General features: G+C 42.3%; 3 protein-coding genes and 3 non-coding genes across 9 annotated transcripts; 1 reads left to right on the forward strand and 5 right to left on the reverse strand.

The window, feature by feature from the left end:
• Window positions 1-7: 7 nt before the first annotated feature.
• On the reverse strand, window positions 8-198 carry LOC119122403. Its single transcript, XR_005097873.1, has one exon. It is a non-coding gene; the product is annotated as a U2 spliceosomal RNA (small nuclear RNA).
• A 953-nt stretch (window positions 199-1151) lies between these two features.
• LOC119122434 lies at window positions 1152-1265 on the forward strand. Its single transcript, XR_005097898.1, has one exon. It is a non-coding gene; the product is annotated as a U5 spliceosomal RNA (small nuclear RNA).
• A 445-nt stretch (window positions 1266-1710) lies between these two features.
• On the reverse strand, window positions 1711-1923 carry LOC119122416. The gene has a single exon (XR_005097881.1). It is a non-coding gene; the product is annotated as a small nucleolar RNA U3 (small nucleolar RNA).
• Window positions 1924-3564: 1641 nt separating this feature from the next.
• sin3b (SIN3 transcription regulator family member B) lies at window positions 3565-13847 on the reverse strand. The gene is made up of 19 exons (XM_037250655.1): window positions 13312-13847; window positions 12133-12239; window positions 11843-11996; window positions 9909-10277; window positions 9641-9796; window positions 9390-9518; window positions 9209-9298; window positions 9008-9126; window positions 8467-8680; window positions 8240-8356; window positions 7814-8052; window positions 7418-7601; window positions 6040-6928; window positions 5793-5962; window positions 5535-5708; window positions 5332-5424; window positions 5165-5259; window positions 4814-5012; window positions 3565-4664 (listed from the first exon to the last, which is right to left on the reverse strand). Exons 1-19 carry the CDS (start codon window positions 13438-13440, stop codon window positions 4428-4430), a joined length of 3864 nt encoding a protein of 1287 aa, XP_037106550.1. The 5' UTR covers window positions 13441-13847; the 3' UTR covers window positions 3565-4427.
• Window positions 13848-14093: 246 nt separating this feature from the next.
• haus5 (HAUS augmin-like complex, subunit 5) lies at window positions 14094-19319 on the reverse strand. The gene is made up of 19 exons (XM_037250688.1): window positions 18807-19319; window positions 18661-18723; window positions 18416-18448; window positions 18110-18134; window positions 17904-18036; window positions 17662-17821; window positions 17496-17592; window positions 17120-17205; window positions 16976-17027; window positions 16763-16890; window positions 16610-16691; window positions 16238-16392; window positions 15991-16153; window positions 15837-15917; window positions 15604-15749; window positions 15331-15427; window positions 14925-15063; window positions 14693-14825; window positions 14094-14371 (listed from the first exon to the last, which is right to left on the reverse strand). Exons 1-19 carry the CDS (start codon window positions 18899-18901, stop codon window positions 14272-14274), a joined length of 1968 nt encoding a protein of 655 aa, XP_037106583.1. The 5' UTR covers window positions 18902-19319; the 3' UTR covers window positions 14094-14271.
• Window positions 19320-19614: 295 nt separating this feature from the next.
• Window positions 19615-23444, reverse strand: LOC119122326 (fizzy-related protein homolog). 4 transcript variants are annotated; one of them, XM_037250704.1, is made up of 14 exons: window positions 23330-23444; window positions 22984-23068; window positions 22808-22909; window positions 22594-22657; window positions 22221-22348; window positions 22049-22131; window positions 21778-21961; window positions 21593-21658; window positions 21412-21514; window positions 21042-21226; window positions 20639-20872; window positions 20324-20428; window positions 20134-20226; window positions 19615-20057 (listed from the first exon to the last, which is right to left on the reverse strand). In XM_037250704.1, exons 2-14 carry the CDS (start codon window positions 23047-23049, stop codon window positions 20016-20018), a joined length of 1455 nt encoding a protein of 484 aa, XP_037106599.1. In that variant the 5' UTR covers window positions 23050-23068; window positions 23330-23444; the 3' UTR covers window positions 19615-20015. The 4 variants fall into 4 exon arrangements, with proteins under 4 accessions (XP_037106599.1, XP_037106598.1, XP_037106597.1 ...); XM_037250703.1 differs by having other exon boundaries at window positions 22221-22351; XM_037250702.1 differs by having other exon boundaries at window positions 22741-22909.
• Window positions 23445-24232: the final 788 nt, after the last annotated feature.

Genomic DNA, 24232 nt, shown 5'->3' on the forward strand with positions numbered 1-24232 from the left:
CAGTAGAGGGGGGTGCACCGTTCCTGGAGGTACTGCAATACCAGGTCGATGCGTGGAGTGGACGGAGCAAGCCCCTATTCCATCTCCCTATTCCAAAAATCAATTTAATATATGGTCCCCGGATAGGGGACGTATCAGATATTAAACTGATAAGAACAGATACTACACTTGATCTTAGCCAAAAGGCCGAGAAGCGATAACCAAAAGTGGGTCTGAGGAAACCACTTAAATAAAGAGACTACCAATTCAAGTTACGGTTTAAATATATCGACTCATACTAATGCCACGTACCGCGACCACCCAAACAACAACTATTAACAGTTTGGAATGATAATGCGTCACTGTGCTGTTTTCAACCTGTGCATCGAACAAATGGTTGCAGATTTTCGTGTGTTCAAGTAGGTTTAGTGTCAGGTGGTTCACGTTGACCCAATAGAATAACGATGAACTGAGCTCCTGATGGGAATAGCTTTTAATGACCAACAAAACGAATTAGTCATTCGCCAAAAACAATCCGATCTTTGGATACATTTCGGGACCGAAAGCACAATAGCTGTTTGATGAACCTTTTGACGAAAAAAAAAAAAAAAAAAACACGCAGCAAAAAAACACGCGGCCCACTTCGCCAAACTACTTCCTATTTCCTGCTGTGGCAAATTACATTAACCCTCGCACGCCACCATCGCAGTGGAGGTGAATTGCATTCCAATCCATTCCAGCATTTTTTAACACTCATTTGAGAAATTACGATCGTCTTTTGTTTCCCGATTTGTGTTGAATAAAAATCTGAAATTACAAATTTGAAAATAACTCACGGAAATCGGATCATTTCCCGTTCTCTCATACCAAAAGTACACGGACCAAGACATACAACTGTTTATACGTTCAAAACTCACACTCAAAATAGTCGCCCAATCGATAGGTACCCATAATCCTGTGCGCCAACAATGTTTAAAGGAAAAAACCACATTAATGAACACAAAATACTGGTTTAAACTGTCTATTTAGGTTGAGTCCTTCTAAGTATAGTAAATCTATGAACGTCTATTGTTTGTATTAGAAGGAATGGTTGCTGCAATTTCAGCGTGAGACCGCCTGTTAATCTGGTGAGACCAGCAATCGGGTGGCCCGTTTAGACATGACTCCGTAGTTCACTCTTGTTTCTCTTCAGATCGCATAAATCTTTCGCCTTTTACTAAAGATTTCCGTGGGGAGGAACAACAAGAGTCTATCTCAATTTTTTGTTGCTCTGCGAAAGCGGAGCTTCCTAATGCTGTTAAAGAAAACATCAACCACTACATTCAATAGGAGTATATATATATCAGTTACATTTTCGATATGATTAGCCATTAGAATACTTAGATATTACTTGATTTCGAGAAAAATATAAGGAACTGCATTTGGAGTAATTCTTTAGAAAGACAGACCTGTCAATTATGCTTTGAGGAGTGGAAAAAAATGTTTTGGAGATACGGATGAACTCTAGAGAGACATCCAGCCGAGAAAAAGATATTGGTTCTAAGATCCTTCTTTAACAGTATAGTGTTAGGGTTAGTAAGTTATAAATATTAAACTTTCCTTGTCACAGAGGAAGCTTGATGCTGTCATTTAGGTCGTAACAGCGACATACATGTTAAACGTCGCAATTGAAATGCTCTAATTTCCATGGTGGACTGTAATATCGCAGTTTGATTTTACATTTTAAAAAGAACTACTCTGATCATGTTCCTTCCCTCAATACTCCACAAGGAAGTAAAGAACGTTCATCAAAGGTGAAGGACATATGATAAATCATTATCCTACGCCAGCTTCACGCTCAGGAAGGAACATCAATTCTCGTCATCGTAGTTAGCAAGACCGTCACTTTAGAAAAACATTTCTCAAGATAAGAACTATAGAAATGATCCCTGAAAGTATAGTCTTAACTCAAACATGGGCCGCGGCGGGAAGTCATCTGCGAGGGTACCATTTTTACCCAGAGGGCAACCTAGTGTGTACTTTTGTCCAAATGCACTACACCACGACAAGTAAAAAGACAAACTAGAGAAGAATTCTGGTTAAGACGACTTAAAATAGTTTAGATGTAGATACATTTACCACTTTCCTAGTCCCAGCATGCTTTGCGAGATCTGTTTTGCTTTTATTTGTTTTTAAAACAAAATTGCGTATTTTTGAGAAAAAAAACAAAAACCGCTTTACTAAAATAAAATAACTGACACGATTATCATGCGTTCGTGTTTACCAGCGGTTGAATTTTGTTTATACGTGAAAGAAGCAACACCGCCGTACGTCTGTTATAAAGTTCCGGCAAAACGTAAGAAAGGAGAAAGGTTCCGCATCAGTCAAGTACATGTATTATAAGTGTCATTCCAATCAAAGACGTTTACCACCCAAAACTAAAATGTACAAAATTACACAACTCAGCAACGCTTAAAAGAAACATAATATGACTTTCAATGTAAAATTGGAGACACATTTTAACTTCCCTCATGGCAGTTCGTGCGCTGGGCTTGACTTGCAGTTAGCTTCTGTGCCACTTAGGGGCAGCCTTTTGAATTTACGACCAGTTGTTACCTAATTAGCGTTGTAATTGTTTAATACTGCTTGATACTTATAAATGGACAAAACTATTGCAGCGACGCTTTCTTACGCACAAGCAATAACAAGCGCAACACGATGAATGAACAGGAAGAAAGTACAATAGAAACAGTACACACACAAAGTAATTGTGTAATTAGCAACGCTAGCATTAACATTAACGCCCGTAGTCCAAACCTCGCTTGCTCTTGAGGTAGTATTTGTTGTATGCAAGTTATTCGGCGAATAATAACTTACCAGTTTACTGCACACGGAACAATGGAACACATTAACTCCTCATGACTCCAAATTAAAAAGTTAGTTGAGAAAATCGGTTACATAAGTGTCCATTGCGCATGCGCCAAACAAATTGCGATCTGTTATATCATTTAATTAATAATTTAATTAACGGACTAATTAACCTGGCAGAAAAACTGTAACAATTAAACGTACTTATTTTTATATTCAATAATTCAATTATATATATATATATATGCGTGTGTAAGTGAGGCGTAAGTAAGTTATTCTCTTGAACGACTCCAGAATTAGGACATCTACCTAGCCATCTATTTTCTATGAGGCTCGTCCTCAATCAAATGACTCATTACAAAATTAGAGGACATTTTCTATCCATCTATTTTCTATACGACTTGTCCTCAATCCTCATAGGGTTCAAGGGTGAGCTGCAACTAACCTCAATAAGCTGTGGATGAGAGTTCATCCTGAACTGGTCGCAGAAAACATGTAGACAAAAACAAAAAAAAACATTCGTACATACCATATCTAGAGACAATTAACCAAGCTTGTATGTTTTTTCGAAAGTGGGAGGAAGCCAACACAAGCATAGGGAGAATAAATTCCATCACAGTGTCAGAGTTTCAACCAAGAAGCTCAGGCAGCAGCAAATGTTAACAAATCACTACCATAGAGATTTGGATTGACTTAATTAAATTGTGCTTCAGACGAGATGTGTCCACCATCACCATCTAAGAAGGTCACAACAACTAGGTTGTTTATTTTATGATAACTGATACAGGATAAATGTTATACATTCTATTTTAACACTGATATTTTTGCTTTTATTTTCAATGTCAGTATGCAAAATGAAAAATGGAAGGGGGGGGAAAAAACAGACCACAAAAAAAACATTCAGTGAAATCAAGATTATGATACATAATTTCTTCAGTATTAAACCAATCAACTTGTAGGACTCTTTGTTAGCCCGCTTAGAATGTGTTTAGTGGCCCTCTTATAATGTGTTTAGCTACGATACAAAATGTGGGGTAAAGTAATTGATGCAAACATCAAGAGTTGGCCAACAGCAAACACTGTAAAGAACCACATGATCTTCAAATGGTGTATATAGAAAAAATACATATGCACATACTTGTCAGAATGAAGTACAGGTTACACAAACATACATACACGCGTTTATACCATGATCTCCTTTGTAGACACGCGCATTAAATCCACCAACAAGCAGAAGGCTATTTGGCTTTACAAGCTAAAAACTACACAAGACTTTCATTTAAAAAAAGAAAGAAAGAAAGAAAATAAAACAGACATTCACATTTCTGAAACTATTTCCATTATGTGGTCAAATCTTGTTGACTTTTAGTGCCAGATGATACTGCTGATGCTGAGTGAAAAGGTTTTTAAGAGTATGGGGGGGCAGTTGTGGCCTCCCCTAAGTCCACACTCGTGTATGACTTGCTCTTCCAACACGTTCACTCTGCACGAGGGAGTGAACATGAAAGGTGAAGGTACACAAGTACTGCACTGTTTAGTGTAGGGATGTCCATGCATGTAACCAGCTGTGTGTGCGCGGGGAGATGCGCGCGAATGTCCTCTTAAGGCGAGGCGGGGGCTTTGCTACCGCTGTAATGAACGCGGTATCTGTTAACTGCCTGGCCCTTGAGCTCCGTGGACAGGCAGGTGGTCTTGCAGGGGATCATGTCCTCCTCGTCCTCTCCCATCAGCCACTTGTGCACGCTGCGCTCGGCCGAGGGCGTCACGTGCTCTGCCCGCCAGCCCCGGTGCCACTTGGCCAAGCGCTCGTGCTGGTTTGCCGCCACTTGGTGCTGAGACTGGGAAAAGGAAAGACGGGCAGCATCGTTAAAAGCAGTCCATCTCAAATAGTAGTTGTGTGTTATTTTGGCCTTAGCTCACACAGACAATAAAATGTATATACGCATTGCCGTGTGCGCCCAGTTAGAAGATCACATCAAAAGCGTACCTTCCTGGCCTTGACCAGCGCTCCTCTGCGGTACATGTAGTCCTCGGAGTTCATCACAAACACCATCTTGTGAGTGTTAAGCTTGAAGCGACAGTCCAGGCTGCCGGCGTTCTCCACACCCAGTTGCCGGTGCCACTCTCGCCGGCAGCGCATCGCCTCCACCTGACGCACTTGCCAACGCCGGAAACGACGAAGGTTCCTATACAAGAGCAACACGCATTATCACATGAGTAAGTCAACACCAGAACAGTTTCAAGGCATTGTGGCACTAAAGGGGAGTAACGAGCATAGGAACAGATTGTGTAATACATTTCCCTGAGCACAAAACAGGCGTGAGTTGAACTCGCTTACCGTGGAAGAAAGACCGGTTTAAAAAAGTAGCCGTCTGCTTGTGAACACAGACTAGACTCAGTTCCAACAAATTGCTCCATGTAGCTGGACAAGCACTGAAACAACATGAATGTTAATTGGACCAATCACACAATTTGATGTTTGAAAGTATTATCTACTGAATTTACCTGAATGTCCAAGGGGTCATCAGCCTGGGCCTCCTCAGTGTCCTGCAGCTCAATAGTCATTGTCACTTGACCTTTGTTTTGAATAAACATCACCTGATGAAATGAAAGGCAGATAGAAAACAATTTACAACAATTCTATAAAATACAAACATTGAGCAACATGCACATATTCAACAATTTATTACATTCAGATGAACTCTGACCTTGAAACAGTTCTCCTCAGCCATGGCTCTTTCAGCCTTCCACTGGTAGCTTGTCTCCCAGGCGGCTCGCACGCACTGAGAAGTGAGGTTTCCCCCGGCAGCCCCCCTCTTCCTCTCGGCCAGATACAGCTCCACCACCTGCAGACACACCTCGTCGCTCACCAGGTGCTGGAGCTAGAGTCGCGTCAAGAGTTCAAGTTAGGACTTGAGGAGCATCATACCGGTGTTAATAGTGCAGTGGGACGGACGGGGGCCTACCTGCCGGATGATGTTGTGGATGACCTTGTCGATGGTGAAGCCGATGTAAGCGTGAATGGTGAACATCTCTCGCAGTGTGTCCTCGTATTGAGTCGAGTCAAGGTTGCCGTCCAGCAGGCTGCGGACCATGTCCAGGAAGGCTGGATAGTACTCTTCTAACTCCACCTCACCTGCACGCACACACAAACATGACACATATGACATCGGGACATTTTTGAAATCCAAGTGACTTATCCATGCAACCTACTTGGCTGTTTGAGGCGCAGCTCCATGGCGAGGTCGCATGCCTTTTCCCGCCTGCCTTCGGCCACGAGCAGCCGCTCCCTGCTCTGCTCGGCGCGGTGCTCCAGCAGCTGCCGCTCGGCCTGTCGATACACTCGCAGCAATCGCGAGCACAGAGTCTGGTGCAGCCGCAGGAAGAAGTACCAGTTGTTGTTGACGTAGAACAGGTTGTAGACGTCGTCCAGCTCCTTCTGGTGCTCTGCTTCAGGGTCACGCAGGTCCACCTTCTCAGCAGGGGCGCCTGAACTGGTCTCCATAGGCGTGGCTCCGGGGATAGATGTGGTGGTCGTGGTCACCGTTTGGCTGGTGCTACCAGGAGTACTGCAAGCCTCGCTCTCTGGTGGTTGGGGTGGGCTGCAGCGCCTCCTTCTGGATTCATTGTTTAGTTGCTGCTGGCTCTGGGCCGGCCCCTGACCTTGGGCTGGTTGAGGTTGAGACGGACTATTCGTTGCCGTTGCTTCTGCTACATCAGAAGTGTTGGCATTCACTCCTGTTGTTGTTGTCGGTGGTGGTGGTGGTGGTGCCGTTGTTGCTGCTGCGCTCACTCCTCGTTCTCCTCCCTCCTCTGGCTCCGCCTCCTCATCAGTCCAATCCTCCGTGTCGCTGAGCTCACCGCGGCGCGAGAAGAACAGGTCGGGCACAAAGTGCTGGATGATGCGCTTGATGTGGTCCTTGTCGTCTTTGTGAATGGTGGGCTGGCGTTTGACGTGGTAGATGATGAGGGCGGCGGCATCCTCCAGGACTTGCTTGTCCTCATACGTAAACACCATGTGAGGCTCGCTGGCCGATACTGCGCCGGAGCCATTGCGAGCCTGCTGGCCAACGCCGCCCTCTTCTGTGCTCTGTTCCTGTCGCTAAAACACAAGCGCCAAGAAGAGCTTTAAATACGCCGCATCCAGCCTCACAGAAATATTAGTCCTTCAATTAGCATTTTGTGAAGCTGTGTCGTACAGCAGAAGTGTAAGAAAAGAGAAGTTTATTTGCGGTTTATCATTATTATCATCATTTCTGTGTGCTGCCACAGTCCATTTGCTGTTAAAAAGCGGGAATTTGCCTATTATGACAATTGGAAAAGACTCATTCTATTCTTCTCTGTTCTGTGTCGATTATGCAAAGATGAAGGAACCAGTGGTCTCGAGGGATGGGATTCTCTGTTTGGTCAAACAAATAGCAGCTGCTTCAAATGGTTCACACACACAAACATACCCATACCAAATTTAAAAATCACTTTGAGGAAAATTATGCTAATGCCCTCTGAAAGCAGTGTGAATGGAAGTAATAGACATGAAACAAACATTAACATGTTTCATGTATTATACCCGTAGCAGAAACAAATGATTTACCTCATCGTAGACACTTTCTATCTCATTGAGGAGACTCTTTGAGCGCAGAGCCTTCATGTCATTTTGTTTGAAGTTGACTCCTTGGTGGTCTAGGGACTTGAGGTAGGCCTTCTCATACTGCTCCCTCCAGATCTTGTTGAAACCCTGCTGGGCCTCTCTCCACTCCTCTTCCTTGGCTTTCAACCTATCAACCACAATGCAGGTTCAATGTATTGTATGTTGTTGACTGCCATGGAATAGCGTTCAAAACTGAGTATCAATTTCAGTACTGCTACAGTATAAGGCACATGACTGAGATGCTGTGACCATTGACTGCAAACAACCTAAATTATTTCTCCACACAGCTGTTTCGATTATATGTGGGAATGAAGACGCGAACAAATAAGCATCTCTGACCTCTTGAGCACCACGGGTACTGCCGTGGCCGGACTCCTCTTCAGCCCCTCGATGATCTCGGGAGCCTTGTCGCCATAGATTCGATACACGGCGCGGCGCTGAATGACCTCGGAGGTGCCGCCCAGGCAGTCGTCTAGCCGGAAGCGATCCTGGTCCTCGGGCGAGAGGCGCGACAGCTTTTTCTGTACGCTCTCCAGCACTCGGATGGTGGCCAGGTTGGTTTCCAGAACAACATCCAACTAATGGGGCAATTTAGAAATGAACGTATTGAATTGTCAAAGATTTTAGAGGAGAGAATGCATTCATCTCAAATTTTTGTGATAGAGGCTGGAGCCCGAACCACCGGGAACCAGCGTTGCCTGTGCATGTAAATAGTTCACACTTCATAATCATCTGTAAGGGTTCCCACGATTCAAAATGTAGTACCTCAAATCTTTCATCCTCACAACGGTGCAGCTGCTCCTCATAAGGAGTCTTTTTGGAGCTGACGAAGGTGGAGTCCTCTGACCAGGAGGGGAATGACACCCAGGTGTCATTTAACACCTAAACACATGGGTGCAAAGGATCAGTGGCAGCTTTCGCTATGAAGAGAGTGGTTTGTTGATACCGTGCCTTTATCTGTCAATTACACGATGTTGTGACATCGGACACACCTCTTTGCATAAGGCCGTGCGCCCGCTGCATTTAGGCTGCTGGTAGGTCTTGGGCAGCGCTCTGTAGCTGGAGCCCAGGCGTTTGCAAGAGGCATAATCTACTTCCCTGCCTCCTCCTCCCTCCATGTAGCGATCCGACAGCCCCGACATGGCATGAGAGAGCTCTTTGTCTCCCAAAAAGGATTTGAACTGTGTGTACACTTCAGGAAACTTCCTGGAAAGCATTTGGATTCAATGGTGAGTGACAAATACCGGACAATTTACTTCTACTTTTTATATTCATAGAACACTAGAAGTCAACGAGTGAAATCGTAGATTTAAAATTTCAGGTTTGAGACCGCAGCAAATAGAGAAAAAAATATAATCTCATTTTGTGCATCATGTATGATGGATGAGCTGTGGTCAATTGTGTTTCAGCATTTAACATGTAGTATTTGATTATACGACATACCTAGACACTTTCAACATAGATTAATGGAGGGATACATGACATTTTTGAAGTAGATTGCCCTACACGGGTTATTTTCCAGTCCCTACTCACCCCAGGAAAGGAGTGACGAGCTGGAGTAGCTCAGCTCCCGATACCACCTCCTGGTTGAACAAGGCAATGCAGCGCAGGAAGTTCTCATACACTTCCTGGCTTTTAAACAGGCGGCGAACCTAAGGGGAAAATTACATCGACAGCAACATTATAGGCCCTGTGCCATAACACAGCGCTTATCTGCCATGGAAGATTTCTCACCTTATCAAAAAAGGAGAACTCTCGCAGGACTCCATGTTTGCCAACAGAAGCGATGGATTGGTCTTTGGTACAGGAATACTTCATTTTTTTCTTAAATGGGGAAAACCAGTCATGTTGAAATACTCTTAAGGACGGACATACATTGACGTTCAAAAAGTAATAAACTACTCCAGTGCACTACCTTGAGTAGCGGAGACATGTGCGGCAGGAGTATGGGTCTGGGCCTCTTTTTGTTCTGTTTGGTTAACAGGTCGTCATCCTCTGGCCTTTTCAACTGCTCTTTTGCTCCCGTCAGCGAGTTTCCGGTGAACTATTGATAACAAATTGGATCATGTCTCACTGGGCTGGATATAAATGCTACGAGCGAAACTCATTTTTACGATAAGGTTATCGGCATGACATTTTGCAAAGGAAGGGAGGGCCTCCACTGACCAGCGATCTCTTGGCATCAGGCAAGAATTGACCAAACTCAGCCAGGAGGTCTTCTTGTCCCTTAAAAAGACTGGCAACTTTGGAAAAGACTTCGTCTTCAGTCATCCCGCTGGTACCTCGACTGCCCCGGCTTTCCTTTACCTCCAGCTGCTCCTTCTGAGAGATGGAAGGCAGTCAAAGTATTATCAAAATAGGCATTAGAGCGATAGAGGAAAAGGCCACAGCATAGCCATGACTAGCAACTTAAACAGCTCTCAAACAGTGGTACCTGATACGTGTGAAGAATCTCTAGGAAGGCTCTGTAGATCTCTGGGTGGTCCAAAAAGCGGTTTTTTATCTTGTTTACGTAGCTGATGGCACTGTCAAACTCCACTGGGCTGGTCTCTGAGGCGGGCGGGGACCCTGACGAGGTGGCGGCCTGATTCTGACTCTCTCTGCTTGCCAACGGAAGCGACAGTCTGCTGGGATTTTCCGCGGGCCCGGCTGAAGAAGTCGAGGAGGAAAGGGACTCTGCCGAGGACGGCTTCGAGTCACCGGGGTGAGCTGGTCCGGCTTCAGAGGTGGTGGCGGACGCGGCACCGGAGGTCGACGTCATAGTGGAGGCGGTGACAATCTTCCCCTGTTGGCCTGGCGACACCTGAATAGAAGACAAATGTCGTATAATCAACTTAGATACAACAATCATGCTTGTTTTGTCACCAAAACGCAAATTCATCATTACAACGAACCAAACAATGTGTTATGTTATTATGGTTGCGGATAAAGAGCCCTATCATGTGGTTGAGTATTAACATTTAGCCTTACTGCTTTTTTTCACGACTTAGAGCGTACTTTTCAACATCAGTGGTTTCAACTTTCAACTATTCTCTAAAAAATGCCACCAATGCGGTCTTACCACGGCAAACAACCCAATTGGTTCACTGAGCAGCCCAAGAGCCTAAAATGTCCTTCACAAGTCAAAGACGAGCAGGCAGTACAAAACAGAGAATAAAATGAATCCCAAAGATACAACGAGTGTGCCTCTGCAACTTTCTGGAGAGTATGAAAGCAAATGTTTGCTGGAATAAATGGAGAAGAAAAAAAAAACAACTTTATATGTTTAGTCTATTGGATCAGAGAAAGCCCATTTGGATTGTTTACATGTGGAAGTCCCACTGCAAATCTGATATGAAATCAAACAAATTCAGTGATGAATGAAAAATATCAAGGTGGTGATGGCATTTCTGAATATAGAGATTTATTTATTTACAGCAAGTCCCAGGGGTCTATTGAGGTAAGGCTGCTTGGCATTTTGTATGTTGGAATATGCTCATAAACAAACGTGTGCAGCGTGAATTTGAGGAAATTAAAAAAAAAAAAAACTTGCGGACATACTCAACAGTTATGACCAGTTAGAAAATCTGTACGTGTTTGAATATGTTCAAACTTTTTTCATAAATGTTTTATTTTTCAATGCGTATGAAGTTCAGGACCCACAACTCACTGTCCATAGCAGTCATGTTATATTGATACATTTGCAGGTTCAGTTACAAATTAGTGACAATGTGGATAACTGTCTGTCTCTACCTAGTGACTGACTGGCAACCAGTTTAGAACCCCGTAATTTTCAAGTGGATAAGCCGTATAAAAAAATGAATGGATGGATGGATGGATGCACTCACTTAGCCTGCAAATCCAGACTCAAGGCGATTGAGTCTCGTCACAGTCTAATCAAGCACATTTCTGAGGAAGGGCAAACCCGAGCAAACGGACAGTGAAATGGACCAATCAGCAATGAGTGGACAAGGAAAAAAAAAACATTTTGAAATAAATACTTCTAGTGTTGTCAGCTGCTGGGGTTTTAATGGCTAAGCACTTCTGGTCAAACCTTTAACACTGAGTTTAATGCTGAATCAAACAAACTATTGTCCTTGCCGGGTGTCAAAGTGACGTTGCTCACGACGAATACGTCACAGCAAATAAACAAATGTGAGTGCACGGTTGGTTTCGAACCAGGCCGAGTTGCGGCCCGGGCTGTCCAGACGAATTTTTTTTTTTTTTGTGCAGAAAGAAAGTGAGTTTGGCTAACTCTCACTAAACACACCACTTGTGTAGAAACCGATTGTCACCGTCCCACTGACGTGGCCACACATCTAATTATAGCCTTTGGAGGGCTAATTTACCGGGAATGCCGTGTGAAAGTGAGTAGTACGTGTTTCTCACCTGTGTGGAGAAAGGTGACTGAAGGAAGGCAATTCCATTTTTTGGGACCTCTATCCGATACCCCGGTGGGAGAAAGGCATTGAAGCCCAATACTAGGTCGGGGTGTCCATGGAAAAGTTGTGACACTCTGTTTATTACTCCTGGAGTGTCAATGCTGCAGAAGAGAACAGAGGTAAGAAAAAAAGATCACGCAAATCAGTGATAGAAAATGTTGAGGTAACATGAATTTAAGCATCTCAATAAAGTCTTGCAGACAAACATAATCCTGTGTTTGCATTTTAAGTCGATACCTCTGTGACTTGAACTCTTTCATGATGTCGAGAAACTTGTTGTATATGCCAGGGTCGTTTGCAAAACGTATTTTAACCTGGTCCAGGTATGACAAGGCATCTTCAACCTGCAACACACGTCGAGAACATTTGAAGTATTAAGCAGACCACAGAGGCATTTTTGAATGGTCAAATAACAAACGAAGCAGGATGCTGAATCAGCTCTGCTGCAGCTCAACAGCGTACGCTTCGTATTTAGCTCAATAAACAAATGACCGCGACAAATTGTACGCTAACGCACACAAATGCACAGCGGAATTTCAGCAATGGTACTTGTTAAATGTTTCGAACACGACATTTATTTTCACTATCCAATGCAAAATCTTTATGAAGAAATACTGAAGTAAACAGCTGTACGCGGTGTACAGCAAGTAAATAAATAAATAAATAAATGAATGAATGAATGCGTGGCTACCAAAACACGCCAGAAGGCTTTTGTTCACTGCTTGGTGTCTTTCTGTATTCGCCAAGAGCAAGTTTGGGATTAGGTTACGATGAAATTGTGTATGTTCAAACAAAGCATTGTCGGAGATCTTTGCAGGGTTACTCGTGTTAGCATTAGCCAGTCAAATGACGATAATAACTCCTCGAACACCTACACACGCATGCACATTTTGCCACTCGAGATTTATTCGTCGCCCATTTTAACCACCTCACGGCGAGGGGGGAAAATGCGAACACTGCGATACGAATAAACGTGTTAAGAAGCTGCTAATCAAGTAGGGTAGCCTCTCTCGGCTAGCCTGACTGACGTCCTCCACTTTGTTCAGGGTGGTTGAAAAAAGGAACAAGGAGGAACTTCCCACAAGCGAGCTTTTTTTTTTTTTTTTTCGAGTTCACATTTGCTCTCTGTGGCTGCCAATGACAGTGAAATGAGAAAGTAGCGCAAACTGTGTCACTCGGCTGTCACTTGTGACGCCCTTTCATATAAAATAAATACACTTCCCACATCGACGCCTAAATCTCAATGTTGAGAAACGAATTACTTTTCATAGGCCAGTGAGCTCCGCGGGCTGAGCCAACAACGCTCTCACTCGTCTCGACGTTCGATGTCTCAAACAAGGCAAGCCCGGTGTAATAAAACAAAATGGTTGTGACTCTGAGGGGACTTTTCCTCCCCCTTTTCTGTTGTCTTCTTACCTTGAGCTTCTGGAAGTGCTGCTGCTGCTGTTGTTGCTGCTGCTGCACTTGCTTTTGTGTTATAACGAAAGGCTTGTCTTGAATTTGGTTGATTTGTTTCGCCGTGCTGTGCGCCTGGATCTTCGCCATGAGCCCGGCGAGGGGAGGCTGCTGGAGCCCAACTTGCGAGGGAAGCTTCAGTGTCGCTTCGGCGGGTTGGCTAGCCGACAAAGCGCCCCCTCGGTCGGGGAGCCAGCCTGCCACCAGCGAGCCAAGCAGTCCTACTTTGCCTGGCTCGGACAGTCTCGCTCGGCACGGCGCTAACAAACGGAAAATCCAATCGAGTGGAGGCAGATGACGGACAGGCTGCTACTCGACCTGACTTTGGCGAAACATCGTCGAATGGAACGAGCGGAGTCAAGACGCATTTGAGGAGAGGAAGAAAGCTGAGGGACAATGGTTGCCGTTTATCGTGTTTAAAATAACTATTGCCTGTCTCTTTAAATTCGGCGGCAGCGCTGTTTTTCGGCGTCCGGAAGCCAGAGTCAAGTGAGAAAAAAAAAGGGAGTGAAGAACTCTATTGCGCATGCGCAACGATGGGCGGAGCTGAATTCACAAGAATGAGAATGCTCCACTCCCCCTACACTGCTACAAAGGAGCAGTGTTGCTTCATGAGAAATCACAGCGTTTACATTATATTTAAAAGCACCACTACCATGTTTATCAATGCCCCGATCACACATCGACCGGTAGTTTACAATAAGCAGCAATAAGCTGCGTATGCCTGAATAATAATCAGTTGAAATCGCCCACAAAACAGCAAGTCCACTTTATTCATTCCAAGAAAGACAAGATAAAAACATCAATTTTTTTCGTTTTTTTTTTTACCGCACAGCATCACATAGCAGAACTATCAAGGATGAAACAAATCGAATGTAACAACAGCCAGTTTTGCCACTTGTACAGGTTTACTCGTCTCATCTAGACTTCGGCAGCTAGTTTCCACCTATCCAGCCACTGCCGAAAAGTCAGTCCTCCTTTGCGGACATCAGGTAGGACATGCTGGGCCGGCTGATCCCACCTACGGGTGTGAACCCACACAAAGACAAACAAATAAGTTAACTAACAAATGCAGCAAACACACGCAACGACAAAATACAATGCCAAGAAATGTATATTATTGTGATTCATACATTGATTTTTAAATTAAACACTTCACTCAACGATGAATCAAGTTACAGCCTGAAGCAGTTAATCATTCTAAATGATTTTAACCGTGTTTCCCCGTTAAAAAAAATTTCTGTCAGTCTATATTCATTTACTGAACTGTGAAATAATTGCAGAAAACAAATCTAAGTTTCTTTTCCAGAGTATTCAGTAAGTGTCTAGCAATGCGTCTCACCAGTCACTGATGGCCATTTGAACTTTCTCTACATTAGAAAAACCATTTGCGCATTTTTGCACAAGAATCCTGGCTCTTGGTACCAACGACTCCAGCAGTTTTTCATCTTCCTCTTTGACTCTGGCCAGCAAGACTTAAAAATACAAGACGGCAAAGAATCATTAGAATGCAGTTAAGAAGTATTTTTGCGTGAACTGTACACGCCTCAAGAAAACTGTCAATGCTCGATTACCTTTGTGATCAGATACAAGCAGCTGCGCCACCTCCTCCTTGGATTTCCGCAGGGTGGTAGAGTAAAGTTGTAGTAACAGAGAGAGAAACCGCCACTCGAGCTTGTTGCGGTACACCTGGGCGCACAACTCTTCAGGAGCCTTCAGTAAAAATGATCAAATGGAATTAGAGAAAAAGTGTCTTCTGGATGGGGGGGTCTGTGTATGTTCATCTGTGCAGCCAAATGCATTCGACGTTCAGCACTCGAGACAAACTAGCGGCGGGGCCACGACACCACAAGTTTCTCTTTTTGCGTCATATTGTTAACTGCTGACTCGTGACTCCAAACGACAAAACGCCGTGATGCTTGAGAACAAAACGTTGGCCGCACTTTGGTCACAACAGCTGAAAGTGATTTATACACTCACCCTGTAGAGCGGGAACGGCATGCTTTGACAGAGGCTGCTGAAGGTTGGCGACTGCAACCGATTGATGGACAGCCACGATGTCGGAATTCTCTGCATTCTGAAGTGAGAAATAGCCAGAGAATTTGAATGCAGCAGTCTAGTGTTCAGCACGTTTGCCTCACATTTCTGAGGAATCGGAATCTCTGCGCTAGGGCCTTTCTGTGTGGACTCTTCGCAAATTTCCAACCGATGCATGTTATGTACATATTCAAGTACTGAACAACATGTTCTTACCCATCAACAGTCCTCCGGTCCAGAGCTTGAATCGAAACAGTGCCCATCTGTTTAACCTCCTTTGAGATGGAGTTCCTCGTATTGTCGGCAGTACTGGCGACATCATGGCACTGTGGCACCACCTTGCCCTTTACAAAGTCCTGTAGCTAAAACAAAGACAGTCAGATTGATCACTGATGAATTTTTGAAAATTTGGATGATGTAAAGCGAGGCATCAAAGATGGAAAAGACACCTCATTGTGCATCTGGATCAATTCCGTTTTAGTTGATGAAATCCCCTTGACCAGACCTCTAATCTGTTCCTGTCTGAGGACCTGACCAGATGCAGCAACACAAGTTGAGTGATATCCAACAGGGCAAAACTCAATGTTGTCCAGCAAGGCTCACCACTAGTTTGCTGACATCCACAATGTTCTGCCACTGAATGCAAAGATTGCTGTGCGCCTCCTGTTGACTTCGGGCATGCTGGTCAAGTTCGATCCACCATTTTTTAATATGATCCCTGGCTGCAGCCTTCATCACACACTCGAGCTCCAAATCCAAAACTGACCTAAATAAAATAACCAGAAAAATGAACATTCACTTAACTTGGCTACTGTGGTGGTTTGAGAAGAATTCTGCACAGGGGACTTACAGTGCCAATGAGTCATTGTGGTGGTCGTCATCGAAGCAAGACAAATTCTGTTCAGCTTGCTTCCTGCAAGCCACCAGCTGGTTCTGAAGTTGCTTAACTCTGAAGCGACTCTGGGATAATTCATCAGAACGCTCCTTTAATTCTTGCCATGCAGCCTGCAATCATATAAATAGACAATACGTGAAGATATGTATGTTAAAACACCAGGTAGTTATTTTTGTATTATTTGAAGAATTGTCCAAGATCTGCCAAACCTGCCGCTTGTTTTAGTTTGCAACCACCATAGCTACCGTGCACGTAATGTACGTAATTTGTTGCAGATGTAAAAAATAAAAACAAACACCGTATTAATCATGTGTTTGTAAGAACAACCTGTAAGAGTGCCTCAACGGACGGCAAGTCGTCATCCTCTTTTGCCAATAAGTCCAGGAGTTGATTCCTTTCATAATCAATCCTATAATAAAAACAGAAAACAATGAATCCACAACAGAAAACACTTTCAAATGAACTTCTTGCTTTGCCTACCCAAGAGTTTTTGCGTTTTGAGTAACATCCAGAGAGCACACGCTCGCCTCCAATGCCTTCTGCTTTTCGGTGGCCAAATGTTGCAATGAAGCGAGGATGTGATTTGGGGGGTAAACATCCACCAGGTTCTACACATAAAATAAACAGAAATTTCGTTGGTTTAATGTTAAAATTTTTACTGAATAACGTATTGCCTCATTTTAAAAGACCAACCTCCACAGCACTTAACCAGTCCTGAAACACAGTCCTTTGCTCGCTAGTCATACTGGGACGAGAAAAAAAAAAAAATTAACCAAGTCGTAAAAAGCAGTTGGAAATACAGAATTTTTTATGAGCAATAAAACGTGAGGCTCCTACCGCCCACAGTCTGACGTTTTCAATTCACTCTCTTGTAAAGACTGATAAAAATGGACCCGGTCGTCACAAAGTTTTCTCACGTAACTCTAGTGAAAGACATGATGCCATTAGTTGATATGTTGCCAGGCTATATAAAAACAGTTATAAAAGAACATCAATAAGCCAAAACTATTAAAAGACTAATTTTAGTTGTTGTTTCTATGTAAATCAGATTTTCCCAAACTTGGGTCAATCTTTATTGGACCAGCAATAGTATAAGAGGAAAATGTTATTCATTAACAAGCAGAAAGGTGTCCAATGTGTTATTTAGATTTTTTTCTGTCTTAAATTCCTAAATCAAATTTGAACAAATCATGACTTGTTCAGAGGTTCTTACCAGGACTTGTGCCTCCACTGGAGCTTTGAAAAGGAGCACATCAACATCACAGTAGCTGGAACGCTGATCCTCAAACAGCACCTCAACTTCTGCTTTCCTGCAATGTAGAGTAATGAAAATTAATCTTTCAATGGCGCCATGATTCTGATGGCTGTTTCTGCCTTACCTGGCCATCTGCTCCAGAGCCTGACAGTAGCCATTGATCTCTTGAATGTCACTTGACAGCATCTTGCGATGTGACACGCACTTCTGCTTGAAGGCCTGGAGAAGCAAATTCCTTTGTTGACTGTCCTCCACCTGAGCCTTGATGGAACTGCTGGCCCGCTCTGAGGGGGTAAGGAAAAAAACAACAATGGGAAAAAATTCTTCACACCGAGATACACTTTGGTGTTGTTGTAATGTACTGACCTTGTGTGGCTAGTTGTTCCTCAGTTGCTCTGATCTCAGAGTCCAGATGACCAATGTCACTTTTGAGCTGCTCAATCTTCTTCTGAAGCTCGCTCTTTTTAGTAGCCACGCTCAGACACTCACGCTGCTTTGCCTGAGCATGCAAAACAACATTGTCTTTCGGCAATAACAACAAATGGAGTTTGAAATATATTGTAACTTAGTACCTCTTTATCTTGAAGAACTTTGTACCTTGTTGATATTGTCAAAGAAAAAATATCCAAACAACAAATATGCTATCGGAGATTTAGGGTTTCAGTCCTGTTGCTGACAAAAACAAATTACAATTAGAAACTGGAGTGACTGACTTCTGCAAGGACCCATGTCAACAAATGCAGTGAGCCAACATATACTAAATTGAATTTCTCTTGAGTCATTCTCATAAGTAGATTACGTTAAAAACATAACACAAATCACATCTAGTGGTCAATATAGTGACACAGTCAAGAAGTTATTCATAAACAAAAGGATACCACTGAAGATTGCCTCTCCTGAGCTTCACAGTTCTAGAAAGGACAAAACGAGTTCAGTTGTGAACTATGAAAGCGTATTGCTTCCATACAAAAAAGAAAAGGTTCATTACCTAGTGTATACATAGTATACCTATGTATAATTGTAATAAATGAAATTGAAAAAACGTTTACACATATTTTAGGTCTACCCTGCATATAACAGCAACATCGGTGACCACTTAAACTTTTAAATGTTTAAGACAAACCTTTGTTGAAAAACGTGGTTGATTATATACTTCCAAATGGAGGCTCTTCTCCCAACACACAGCCTGGAAGGGAAACAATTAGCATAATGGTTAAGCGGTGTTGTGCCTGTGACAATAAGCGATAATAACACAATAATGACACTGACGTTTTAAAATAGTTGTCAGGCGGCAGACTCTCCGGGGAAAGATTGAACTCTGTCGTCCAAAGTTTCAAATCCCGCACAAGCTGTTTGGCCGCCATCCTGCTTGACGTCGAAATGGAATTGTCGCTAGCTAGCTAGCTAGCTGGATACATAAACTAACTATCGACTAGTTATTCGTAGTTACTTGTTGTACTAAACTGGTTGACTGTGGCGTTTGTACGTTCGTAGACAATATACAAAACACTCCCTGGACTTCTAATTTCCCGCCCGTCAACAGACGGAAACATTGTGGTCACGTGATTAGAATGCCCCGCCTATCCTCACTTTTATTAACAACTTTATTGAAGAGCATTTTAGTTTACAACCTATGAATCGATTAGTTTATTTCACTTTTATTAATAATATTAGAAATAGTGTTAAAATAATAAAACACTCTCTTTCCTTGGGCCACATACGGCAACCGTGTAACATTCATAATGTCATATTTGTTGCTTTAATTTAGCTTTTTTTTTTAATTCGTTTATTGGTTTTTATTTACTTGTAATAAATGTACCTAATGAAATGATAGTTTTTTGTGTAAACAATTAAATACAAAATATTGTATGTAAGTACTGTGTCTATATAGTATATGGTCAGTTTCATTTGTATAAATGAATAACCAAATTTAAAAATCTAAGAGATTAGGCCACCATATACCATTTTGCTTCAAACACACAATAAGCTGGCAATGTAGCATTTTTGAAATAATTCTTATGCAATCAAAATTTTCATTGCATTTCATTAAATTGCAGCTTGAAAAGGCCCCACTAGATACTGTGAATCATATATATTTTATTAATTTACTACATAGAGTCAACTATGTGGTAATGATTTAAATGCACAGCATTAGACAAACTGAACTCAGACCAGCAACTTGGTAACATTATCGCTCAAACTGCAGAAACCATGATAAGTGTTAACATCAAGCAATGTCATATTTCAAGTGCGTTAAATAAAGTAGACTAGTGTTTACAAAATCAAAAAGTTCCCTCTTTGATTCACAATTGTGAAAACAACTCAATACTAACAATATACACTTAGAAAATAAAATATAAAGCCTTTCATTATGATACATGGTCTTTTCTTGAACTACATCTACAAAACCTAGCTTGCCTGAATAACATGTTAAATTGCAGAAACGTAGCAATGATAATCACGCTTCGTTGTTCAATGTCACCGAATCCTGGTAAACAGATTAAGTACCGACACAGATTCCTGAAAGAAAATGAACAATGAATAAGTGAATAATCTGTCGGACATGAAGATAATCTGTTCCACAAGCTTCACCAACCTTTGTGGATCTTGTTTTACTGAACACGTTCCAAAAGCGTAACGTTTCATCTCCAGCTCCCGTAACAATCGCTTCACCGTCTGGGGACATCGCCTGACATTTCACAAGAAAAAAACATTAATAAACTTTGATAAAATGACATAAATGATATACATCAAAAGTCATTAAGAACAGAATAAAAGGAACTAACGAGGTAGAGAACTCTGTAGGTGTGCCCAGTGAGTTTGGCTACTTGAGTGAGCGCTGGATATTTCCACACCAAGATCTGGTTTTGAGAGTAGCCATGAGTGCTTACCTAGGAGAAGAAAATAATTTGAATTCCTATTATAATTAATTAAATATAAATATACTTTTTGACTGACCTGACAATTCACGTTGGACAGTTACTCGAAAATGAATAAAGCATGCTAGATAGCAATTATTTGTTTGAAATTGATAATATAATTCCTTAACTTCAACTAATTTCAAACAAAAAAAACCAAAACAAATATCCGGAGTCGCTTACCAGCTCATTTGTATGCTTGGACCACGCCAGGTTGCAGACCTGTGAGCCCGTGTCCACACACTGCAGCGGCTGTGATGTCAGCGTATTCCAGAAACGAATACAACGGTCAGCCGTGCCGCCCCCAGAGGCCAGTAGGCCATGCTGGTGCGGTGACCAGGCGATGGCCTTCACTGCAGCCAGATGATTTGTGTAAGCTTGTGCTGGGCTCAGTGAGGAGTGATTCCAAACCAGCAACTGAAATGAAGCATTGAGTGAGCGAATGTGAGAGAAAATATGTGGCAGAGATACAGAATGGACTTCTCACTCTCGATAATTACAGTATATTAAAATGATATTCTGTATATATAAAATAGATGATATAAATAAACCAGCATTTGTCAAAAGTGATGTCGTAAACACAGACCTTGTTGTCGTTGCCGCCCGAAGCGAGCAGCTGATGGTCGGTGCTCCACTTCAAGCCGCACACTTCCTGCCTGTGTCCCTGCAGCCGTCTCTCTGACTGAAGTGGAGGAGTTCGAATGTCCCTCTGAAGAATCATGCGATCGCGGCTGCCCGAGGAAAGTTGGTCGGCATTCCATGCTAGCGCTCCTGAGCACAGACACCAAATCAGTGATTTAAACTTCTCGACAACTATTCATTGACTCAATGTTTACCCGTTATTAAAATAATTCCCGACAGTGGACAGTTGAATAAAGTAAAGGTTACCCTCATTTAAATCAAAAGGGAAAGTGTTATTGTCCAGCATCATTTCATTTTACTGTAAACATTCTGACCGACTCTGGCTGAGTGTCCTTCCAGGGTGGAGAGTTTCTTCCCGCCGCCAGCATCCCAAATCTGAACGTAGCCCTTCTGAGTCCCCACCGCTACCAGGTTGCCCTTAGCATACGAAGAAACCTTTTAACAAAACATCCCCAACTCATCCACTCTTCTCCACCCACCCAAGTAAGCACTTACCCTTTCAGACCATCCGACTGATGTGACCGAGTCCCCCTCCACGGATAAATCACACAGCCTTGTTACCTAAGGAAAAAACAATGCAAAAAAGAATGAATACATTGATAAAGTCACGAAGAGAACCAGTTCAACCACAGCAAAAGTTACACATTATGGTGATAGCGATAATTGAATGGCAGGTGTACCTGGCTGGTACAGGCACTCCACAAGTAGACGCATGTTCCCAAGCCAACGCTGAGCACATTGAGAGATGACCAGTCCACCAAATTAAGGTAAAAGTCATCCTGGAGCTCCGGTGCGTCCAAGACTTTGAAAGGGATCTTGGGAATTTTTCTGGTTGGCTTTCTAGGTGATCGCAGCAGTTTCTGACTGCAAGAAGGAAAGTCAGAAATGTTGAAATCTCCAGGGAAGATACAACTTGAAATGTTACATTTGGAACAAAATAAAGACGTTTACCTTTTGTTACTGACTGGTGATAATGAGTATGGAGAGACGTTAGTTTCGTTGGCTGGTGATCCTCTTTTGAGCTCGAGTGTGTACTGCAAAAAATAAAAACATAAGAGGAAGGTTTCTCTTTAGTGTATAGTGGTCACATTTCCTTTTTTTTTTAAATTTAAAATAATCATACAGTGAAGAGTCTTTGTTTTTCAGGTGTCAATAACTGCAAATGACTGTCTTCCGTCTGAGGGTCCTGGATCTTTTCGATTCCTGCTCCCAGGAGCTCATTTTTCAGCAGAGTCGTGTACGTCAAACCATCTGCTAAAAGCACGCACAATTAGAATTTGATACAAACAGAAATCCACAGCCATATTATTTATAGGTGTGTATATGAACATGAATGTTTTTTTTTTTGTCTTTATGTGTCCAGGTTGTATTGCGCCCGAAACGATTTAAGATTTCGTGCGTGCTTTGTAATGCCACCAACGGAACTGGTAAATAACATAAGTAGTTGCCTTGGAATAGTTTGCTATGGAAATTAGAAAATAGAAAATCATATTCACCTTTAACAATATCGGAAGATGGTTCCTTGGCTTTCTTGTTTTGATTTGCTGACTTTTCATTTTCCTATTTGAAAACCAAAGACACTCATCATTGATTACAACTTGTGAATTTGTTTTTGTTTTTTTTAAATAAAAACCAATCAATACCCTATAAACGAAACATGCTGCTACACTCTCATGATTCTGATTTGTAGTTTTGTAGCAGAGTACATACACCGAGCCTGTGGAAGTTGATGTCCCAGTTGGCCCCTGCTCGAGTGGGAATGAACCTGTCTCCGAGCTTACTGGGTGACAATATTGGGGAAGCAGCAGGTTTCTGCAAACAGTATATAAGGGATGTGTGAAAAGTGCAGTAATTGAATCAAGTGAAATAAATGCAAGGAAACTCACAGCAGGACTCTTGTCATTTTGATGGTTGATTTGGCGCAGGAGACGGAATTCATATTGTGGATCCATTTTGAAGTTCAAGAAAATCCTAGGAATTGTTAGATCGCATCAGTGTAATACATGTATTTGTTTGCTGATCACTAAATCGGGTCACGTGACGCGCAATGAAAACATGAGAAACGCCCATGTTTACACATACACTACAATAGATCGTTATGGTAGAGGCAAGTGTAACAATAGCAAAAATATTCATGCTGACCTTAGACCTTAAACAGAGCAATTAGCTAACCATGTAACCATTCTAGACCTAGTTACTCTTCTATACTACCAACTAAAAGACAAATATTACCTCGGAAAATCCAGATGCGGAAGATATACAGTACGGTACTGTATGTCAACAAGTGCGGCGAAATACGCGCAGTTGCATTATGGGATATTACCCACGTGACGTAAACACGGAAGTGTGTTACCTCCGGGAACTATGTACGTTCCATAAAGTTATTTTCTATAACCTATCGATTTTTTTTTCTTCAATTCTGTCGTTTATAATCCATAATATGTTGTCTATGTTAGTCACAGTTTCTTGTCACAGCACTGGCCACTGTTGCGTAATAATATAAAACGTTTGTATGAAGGTAAAAGCCGTATGCCATTATCGCTACCATTGCATTTAAAATTTACTCCTCCAAATATTTTCCGTGTAGTGTTCTGCAATCATATTACATGCAGTTTTGCGCATTTTCTCCCAGTAATTTCTCATGAGTGTTTTCTTTCAAAGATGAGCATGTCGTTTCTCTTATCTACACATAGGTGGCGTGCTAACCTAACTGTCTCCATCATGTGGTTTCCACAAGAGTGATCAGTTCTCAAGATCCACCACATACTATTATAGTTATTAGAGGAGCTTCTGGTTGATGTTTCATGATAAAAAGATGCCTCTGTATAATGTCAATTCTATTTTGTATCAAGTGAAAATGAATAAAACAATCCCATTGCTATTATAACTTGAGTTACATCAGCCAGTAAAATGAAAATAAAGGTAGCGAGCAGAATATAATGGAGTGAAAAGTATGTTCCATTAAAACTACTCAGCCAACTACTAAATGATCACAAAAAGTCACTCGGCAGAATAAATGCAATCCGTTACTATACTCAACTCTGATACATACACATATGATTGCACCTTAAGTGGTGGCACTGATAATAATTGCACAACGACCCCCCACAAATTGACCCAATGAACTTCACTATA

This window comes from Syngnathus acus, chromosome 4 (genome assembly GCF_901709675.1).
Source record: "Syngnathus acus chromosome 4, fSynAcu1.2, whole genome shotgun sequence".
NCBI lineage: Eukaryota > Metazoa > Chordata > Actinopteri > Syngnathiformes > Syngnathidae > Syngnathus > Syngnathus acus.